Genomic DNA, 9016 nt, shown 5'->3' with positions numbered 1-9016 from the left:
TCACAACGTTGACATCAGCAAACTGCTCGCTCTGCCACACAACGCCATACACGCCTCCATCTGCCCTGTACAGTGGAAACCAGGATTCATCCGTGAAGAGCACACTTCTCCAGCGTGACAGTGGCCATCGAAGGTGAGCATTTGCCCACTGAAGTCGGTTATGACGCCGAACTGCAGTCAGGTCAAGACCCTGGTGAGGACGATGAGCACGCAGATGAGCTTCCCTGAGACGGTTTCTGACAGTTTGTGCAGAAATTATTCGATTGTGCAAACCCACAGTTTCATCAGCTGTCCGGGTGGCTGATCTCAGATGATCCTGCAGGTGAAGAAGTTGGATGTGGAGGTCCTGGGCTGGTATGGTTACACGTGGTCTGTGGTTGTGAGGCCGGTTGGACGTACTTCCAAATTCTCTAAAACAATGTTGGAGGCGGCTTATGGTAGAGAAATTAATATCCAATACTGCATTCCTGTAGTCAGTACGCCAATTGCACACTCCTTCAAAACTTGAGACATCTGTGGCATTGTGTTTTGTGACAAAACTGCACATTTTAGAATGGCCTTAAATGTTATGATTATGCTGTTTAATCAGCTTCTTGATATGCTACAGCTGTCAGGTGGATGGATCATCTCGGCAAAGGAGAAATGCTCACTAAAAAGGATGTAAACAAATTTGTTAAAGAAATAAGCTTTTTGTGCGTATGGAAAATTTCAGGAATGTTTTATTTCAGCTCATGAAACCAACACTTTACATGTTGCGTTTTTTTGTTCAGTGTAGATCAAATACTACCCTATGCTCTGGACGGTGAACAACAAATGATTTAATGATAAATTAAGAGGAGTAAGTAAGCCACCTGCTGTCATAGAATGTTTTATTCGCTAAGGTATTATAAATTACACAGCACACACAAGCACTTTACCATAACAGTATTCATGTCCTGAGATCACCTCAAGACTTCACAGATTTGATTGACAGGGAGAGACCTCCTCTGATGATTGACTTGCACACTGAGTTTAAAGCACCAATAGGTAAGAGCACATATTCTAACTTTAAAAACAAGGCCCAGATTGAATACTTTGAAAACACATCCTTCCTTTCAATAATCACAGATGTTAAATGACTCTGGATTGTCAGCCATGAAGTGGAAGCAATCGGTCAGCTATTCAATTGCGTCAGATCAGAGATGAAATCAAGCAATGATGGAAGGAAGGACACATTGTCAAAGTATTGGAAGAAGGCCATGTCCTTGATACAGACCACAAGAGAAAAATCATAGTGCCTTCCTACAAATCTCACTAGAGTGTGGCTCAGTAGTAATAAGAAAACAAAATGTATGAAAGCAAGATATATACAATAAAAAAGGACTTGTACAAAAAAAACAGGCGCTATAGATACAATTAGTGTAGAAAATGTCCTAAATAGTATTGAACTTGATAGTAAACATAGTCGACAGATGCTATTCTGACAAATGCCTTTGGTCAAGGTTTGAATTACTCATTGGCTCTAGAAAGTGGGCTGAACCAATACAATATTTTTTTGCATTTATGGCGGTAACCTGACTTGTTGATAACATTGCAATGCAAGCAGGTCACCTGTTATACAAGTCAGTATTTGACGTCCATCCAAGTCTGAAGATGTTGCGAGATGACGTGGAAACCGGCCACTAGGGGGGCAACAGTGAGCGCTGTTACCTTCAATTAGGTTTTGGTTTTGCTAGGGCGTTGTGGACAGGGATGGCGGATGGGCGGAAGCATCTCCCTCTGATTCCAAAGGTTGCAAGTTTGAATACAGCAATAGAAAGTTAAGCCTAACCCAAACCTTAACCCTTACCTTAACCATTCAGAGTTAATACCTAACCTTAAGAATATGGAGTTAATGCCTGGACTTAACCTTAAACACTTTGAAATTTGACGTTTGGAACATCTTTGAAATTTGACGTTTGAGAAATATGGATGAACGTCTAATTCTGACATGAGACTGTGAGAGCTGGTTTGCTGCAAAAATCTCTATCATTTGGACCTTTCCTTTACTTTCCCACATTTTCCTTAGTATATGTCCCCTTTAAAAACATTAATGCTGGACTCCTTAATGGTGAAACAGCCATGTCCGTTTGTGATATTACAACAACAAAGAAGTTACTGGAAACGACCAACAGTTTTCCCCCTCAGACATCAGTGCATGCGCGATAAAAGAGCACAATATGTCCTGCTATTAGTTTTACCATGCTGTGTGACGCTCCTTAGCCCGGACAACAACAACAAAAACAGTGGTGGGGAGGCTTTCCCATACTGCGGACTCCATCTTTAAGGCTTTAGTTACTCCAAATACACAGGTTTAGACCTTTACATTTTTACATTTTAGTCAACTGACGCTCTTATCCAGAGCAACTTACAGGAGCAAATTAGGTTAAGTGCGTTGCTGAAGGGCATAGAGAGATTTTTCACCCAGTCGGCTCAGAGATTCGAACCAGCAACCTTTAGGTTACTGGCCCAATGCTCTTAATCGCTAGGCTCCCTGATGCCCAAACTTCACAGGGAAAAATACATGTACTTTGTTTAAGACGACAGAACACACTCATGACCATTTGCAGAGTGCCACGACATCAACAAAGCAAAAGACTCATTGTGCACTTAGAAATACAAAACCAATTCACTGTGTTTGACATCATCACTGTAGAATTACAACAGATAATGCTGATGCATTTCATTATAGCATAGATTATCCTAGTTAAAAAGATGATAGAGAAATCTGTCCATATTGCATGCAATTTACCCCAGTGCAGTAAGAATCAAATGCATTTTTTCTATGGTCCCCTGATACAATAAGAAAAGCATAATAGTTCATTTTGTCAGGATATCAATTTTGTTGTGATTGTTTTGACTGTTATGGCATGCAGAAGAAGGCAGAGCAGGAGAAATTATGTATTTCTTCCTTTAGCAGATCTCCTGTTCGTCACCTCCTCTGATCTGAGAACGCAGGCTAAAGCAACATGGCAGATGACTAACAGACATTGGCTCTCACCTGTCTGGCTCTTTCAGATCAATGCAAGGAGAGGAGACGAGAACTATTTCTATTATTGAGCTACGCCCCCTTTAGACTAATGAGCTATGCCTCCCTCTCATTCCACCTTCTTCAGGACGTAGAGGATTCCGATATTGTCGATGGTGACGAAGGTGGAGAAGTCAGGTGACACATGGATCCTTTTCAGATTGGCTCCTGTTGGGTAGAAGGTCTGGAGGGCCTCCCCTTTCTCCACGTTCCACCACTATGAGGGAGAGCGAGAGAGAGAGCAGGGGCAAGAGAGGGAGAGTGAGAGAGAATGAGAGAGGGTGAGAGAGACAGAGAGAGAGAGTTATCCGTTTAAGTGTGTCTCTAAGCTCCTACCACTGATGTACAGTACCCTGTAAGAGCCCTTCTGATAAATAGATCAGTGATGCAGTTTGGTCTTGTCAGCCACACACACACACACACGGTTTTGCTAACCGATTCTGTTTAATGCGACCTGATAAGCTGTAATTTTTTCATTGAAGTTCCACCTCTCAGAATCCACTATCCACCACCAAGTCAATCGTATCAAGTGTGCACGCGTGAAGCGTCTCAAACGAAGACATGCCAATCTTCCACATTTCCCAGAATAATATTCATATTCGCTCTTTTATCAAGCCAATGAAAACAGACAGTATCATCACACCACTTATCTCCCTGCAGAACATATTTCAACTTCCTCAATTCCATTAGTGGAAGGGAGAAACCTAGCAGCTTCTAAGACCCAGCTGTTATTGTGGGTCTGAGGAAAAACCAGGCCACGTCTGACTGTAAGACCCAGCTGTTATTGTGGGTCTGAGGAAAAACCAGGACAAGTCTGACTGTAAGACCCAGCTGTTATTGTGGGTCTGAGGAAAAACCAGGACAAGTCTGACTGTAAGACCCAGCTGTTATTGTGGGTCTGAGGAAAAACCAGGCCAAGTCTGACTCCGAGAGAGTGTGTGCAGCGTCAACTGTTGCAGAATTAGTAGTAGTATGCTTGTACCATCGTACTCAAGTACACACACATTCTCACACACAGACACATGTACGCACGCACGCACAAACACACCACAGACACAGAAATATTAATGAATCATACAAACTCCTCAAACACACAAAAGGGGTCTCATTTTCCATTCCCCTGCAAGTACAGCTTGCAAATGAGACCCCTTTTGTGTGTTTGAGGAGTTTGTATCATTCATTAATGTGTGTGTGGTGTGTCTGACTGTCTGCCACTCTGTACCCCCCCATCTCTAGTCTATGAGTTTGAGGCCCATGCTGTGTAATGGCTCGGTCTGTTCACTACAAACCTCTGCAGGGGTTTAGGCCACGGTCTGTGGAATACCAACACCACTGTGTGTGCAGCGTATGGAGCGGGCTGCAGTGAAGTGGGGTGACTGACCTCCATAGGGCCTCAAGCTGACTATTCTAGATCTATGAAGACTGAGGAATGGAGGGTCTCATTAAAACAAATAGGAGGAACAACAGGATGTCTGTTTTGACTTAATGAGGTATGCTTCTGTGGAGAAGAGAGGGAGAGATGGAGAGAAGGAGAGGAGGGCAGGAGAGATAGAGAAGGTCTGGTAGGTGATTCCCTTTCAGATCCCTGTGTGTCACTCACTCACACACACAGCGGTTACATAACCATGCAACACAACAAGACAAAGGTCTTCAATATTTAACACCACTAAGATCTCTCTCTGTCTCTAAATTCATCTCTTTCTCTCCATCTCTGATTTTATTCTCTCCCCCTCCTTTCTTTCACACTCCCTCCATTTCCAGAGGAGAGATAGACAGTGAGGTGGGTCAGTAATAAAGAAACCCTGTACTGTCGCTGTAAGACTGCTGATTCTAATCCCAGACTGGGCAACACAGATATGGACCCATGGATATAGATAGTTACTGCTTTCAGCAGTGCTCTTAACCCTAGATAACTCTAGGTAGTGCTGCACTTGGAGTGGTGTGTGTGTGTGTGTGTGTGTGTGTGTGCGTCCATGTGGCCTGCCTGTTGACAACAGAGAAGGTTTCTGTAGTAACAGATGGATATAAAAATAAAGTACTATTCTTCCTATTTGACAGCTTCTCGTGATGGAGGAGGTGGTACCCCATACTGAGAGGAAAGTGTGATTAAGTCTCGGAGGAAAGAAAAATAGCTCCCCCCACACACACTCATGTGCGCACAAAACTCCTAGTCTCTCAAACTCTCATCAATCTCTCTTGTAAATATCCTTTGATCGAAAGACAACCAACAAGGGATTAGAATAAAGACAGACAACCAGCAAGAGATTAGAATAAAGACAGACCACCAACAAGGGATGAGAATAAAGACAGACCACCAACAAGGGATTAGAATAAAGACAGACCACCAGCAAGAGATTAGAATAAAGACAGACCACCAACAAGGGATGAGAATAAAGACAGACCACCAACAAGGGATTAGAATAAAGACAGACCACCAGCAAGGGATTAGAATAAAGACAGACCACCAGCAAGAGATTAGAATAAAGACAGACCACCAACAAGGGATGAGAATAAAGACAGACAACCAACAAGGGATTAGAATAAAGACAGACCACCAACAAGGGATGAGAATAAAGACAGACCACCAACAAGGGATTAGAATAAAGACAGACCACCAACAAGGGATTAGAATAAAGACAGACCACCAACAAGGGATTAGAATAAAGACAGACCACCAACAAGGGATTAGAATAAAGACAGACAACCAACAAGGGATGAGAATAAAGACAGACCACCAACAAGGGATTAGAATAAAGACAGACCACCAACAAGGGATTAGAATAAAGACAGACCACCAACAAGGGATTAGAATAAAGACAGACCACCAACAAGGGATTAGAATAAAGACAGACAACCAACAAGGGATTAGAATAAAGACAGACCACCAACAAGGGATTAGAATAAAGACAGACAACCAACAAGGGATTAGAATAAAGACAGACAACCAACAAGGGATTAGAATAAAGACAGACAACCAACAAGGGATTAGAAGAGACCGAATAAAGAGAACGAGAATGACACAGAGGAGAAGAGAGGCCTTCACTCCACATCCTCCAAACTCTAACCGCAGAGAGAGAGAGAGAGAGAGAGAAAAGAGAGAGAGAGAGGAGAGAGAATGTGGTTCCTGCTAAAGGTGTCAGCATGCTTCAGTTCGGCTGATGCCTAGCCGAACACGGCTAGCTGAACCGAACGAGTGTGCTCGCATACTGCCTTGAAAGACCTATGCTTGAAAGAGGAGGAAAAAGCAGAAATAGTACTGTTTGTCCATTTTGACATGCCGTAGCCAGGATATACTTCCTCAAAATAGTCTGAATTATTCCAATAAATCTGTCATTAATTTTGACGTTTTACCGAAGAGATCTTAGTCGTGCAATTTTACATCTAAGATGTTTGGTGCAGCATCAATTTAACATCTAGATGTTTGGTGCAGCATCAATTTTACATCTAACTAAGATGTTTTGTGCAGCATCAATTTTACATCTAAGATGTTTGCTGCAGTATTTTTCAATGAAACAATGTGCTGGGGACAGTGTGTACATGTGGGATTACATGATGCGGGGAAAGACAGGGGCAAGGGAGGGAACGAACATGACAGGGACAGAGTCACTGTACTATAGGTACACACAGAAACACACAGACTACAAGAGGAGCCTTATTTGACAAAGGTCTAATGACCACCAAGAGAATACTGCAGTACAAGTCATGATGGAATGTGTGTGTGTCCTCTATAGAACAGATGGTGCTGCTGATATGAACACTATTACTGTTCTGCCATTGATTTATGATGGTGTTAGCGAAGCAGAAAGATGCAATGTCCTGGTGTGTGTGTGTGTGTGCGCGCATACGTGTACTGTAAGCTGTGTTTTTGTTTGTGTGCTTGTAACTTGTGTGTGTGTGTGTTTGTGCCATCTTGAGTTCTCATGAGTTAGAAAACTTTCCAATCCAACAGCACAGCTTGCTGCCCCCTCCTGCCAAGTCTTCTAAAATTAACACTAATGATGATGATATCTGCATGGATATACTAATATAGAATAACAACCAGTCTAACACACACACACACACACACACACACACACACACACACACACACACACACACACACACACACACACAGACTAAATGTGTTAGTATATGTACTGTATGTGTGTCTAGTGAGTATTAGCTTATGCTAGAGTGCATACAGTACACTAGAATGAGCCTGTCTGTGCCAGTATGTGAACATGCAGGCTTGTATACTGAGAGTACGTTTGTGTGTGTCAGTATGTTAATACGCTGGCTTGTATACTGAAAGTACGTTTGTGTGTGTCAGTCTGTGAATACACTGGCTTGTATACTGAGAGTACGTTTGTGTGTGTCAGTATGTTAATATGCAGGCTTGTATACTGAGAGTACGTTTGTGTGTGTCAGTATGTGAATATGCAGGCTTGTATACTGAGAGTACGTTTGTGTGTGTCAGTATGTGAATATGCAGGCTTGTATACTGAGAGTACGTTTGTGTGTGTCAATATGTAAATATGCAGGCTTGTATACTGAGCGTATGTTTGTGTCAGTATGTGTAGGTACAACCATAACCCAGTCCACTGGAATAAACTGGCTGTGACAGGTGCTTGCAGCTTTTGCAGAGCTGAGCAGGTCTGTCTATTGAAGCTGCCCAGACTTACATGATAGAAACACAGCCTGCCTGGCCCAGTCACAACACAACAGAGTGTGTATGTGTGAGTGAGAGAGAGAGAGAGAGTTGGATGGGAGGAGAGAGAGAGAGAGAGAGAGAGAGAGAGAGAGAGAGAGAGAAAGAGAGAGATGGAGAGGCAGGTGTTTATATGTGTGTGAGCAATTTCTTTCACACTCAGACAAAGTGCCCAGGGATAATGCGTACAGTTCCCTTCTACAGGCTCTGGGACAAGGTAGCCACAGGAAAGGAGATGGAGGGAGAGAGATGATCAAATAAAAGGTGAGAGAACTGTGAGTGAACTAGGTGAATACCAGTACACTGTAGGCCTATATTACAACTGTACACTGATGTACAAAATATTAACAACACCTCCCTAAATTTTGCCCTCAGAAAAGCCTCATTTTGTCAGGGCATGGACTCTACAAGGTGTCAAAAGCGTTCCACAGGGATGTTGACCCATGTTGACTTCAATGCTTCTCACAGTTGTGTCAAGTTGGCTGGACGTCTTTTGGGTGGTGGACCATTCTTGACACAAACGGGAAACTGTTGAGTGTGAAAAACCCAGCAGAGTTGCAGTTCTTGACTCAAACTGGTGCGTCTGGTACCTACTACCATAACCCGTTCAAAAGGCACTTAAATATTCACCCTCTGAATGGCACACACACAATCCATGTCTCAATTGTCTCAAGGCTTAAAAATCCTTATTTAACCTGTCTCCTCCCTTTCATCTACAGTCGTGGCCAAAAGTTTTAAGAATGACACAAATATTTCTGTCAGATGTTACTATGGAATACGGGAGTATAATTACAAGCATTTCATAAGTGTCAAAGGCTTTTACTGACAATTACATGAAGTTGATGCAAAGAGTCAATATTTGCAGTGTTGACCCTTCTTTTTCAAGACCTCTGCAATCCGCCCTGGCATGCTGTCAATTAACTTCTGGGCCACATCCTGACTGATGGCAGCCCATTCTTGCATAATCAATGCTTGGAGTTTGTCAGAATTTGTGGGTTTTTGTTTGTCCACCTGCCTCTTGAGGATTGACCACAAGTTCTCAATGAGATTAAGGTCTGGGGAGTTTCCTGGCCATGGACCCAAAATATCTATGTTTTGTTCCCTCAGCCACTTAGTTATCACTTTTGCCTCATGGCAAGGTGCTCCATCATGCTGGAAAAGGCATTGTTTGTCACCAAACTGTTCCTGGATGGTTGGGAGAAGCTGCTCTCAGAGGATGTGTTGGTACCATTCTTCATTCATGGCTGTGTTCTTAGGCAAAATTGTGAGTGAGCCCCTCACAC

At 42.9% G+C, this 9016-nt stretch overlaps 1 protein-coding gene across 1 annotated transcript in view; it reads right to left on the bottom strand.

Moving 5' to 3' along the window:
* Positions 1-852: 852 nt before the first annotated feature.
* The window catches only part of LOC115180292 (apoptotic protease-activating factor 1), a 77298-nt gene continuing 69134 nt past the window's right edge, over positions 853-9016 (bottom strand). The window contains exon 27 of the mRNA XM_029742264.1: positions 853-3263. Within this exon, the coding sequence (XP_029598124.1) occupies positions 3117-3263 (147 nt within the window). The 3' untranslated portion in view covers positions 853-3116. The remainder of the gene's footprint in view (positions 3264-9016) is intronic.

Source organism: Salmo trutta, chromosome 40 (assembly GCF_901001165.1).
Source record: "Salmo trutta chromosome 40, fSalTru1.1, whole genome shotgun sequence".
NCBI lineage: Eukaryota > Metazoa > Chordata > Actinopteri > Salmoniformes > Salmonidae > Salmo > Salmo trutta.
This window is presented reverse-complemented; position numbering and strand designations above follow the sequence as displayed.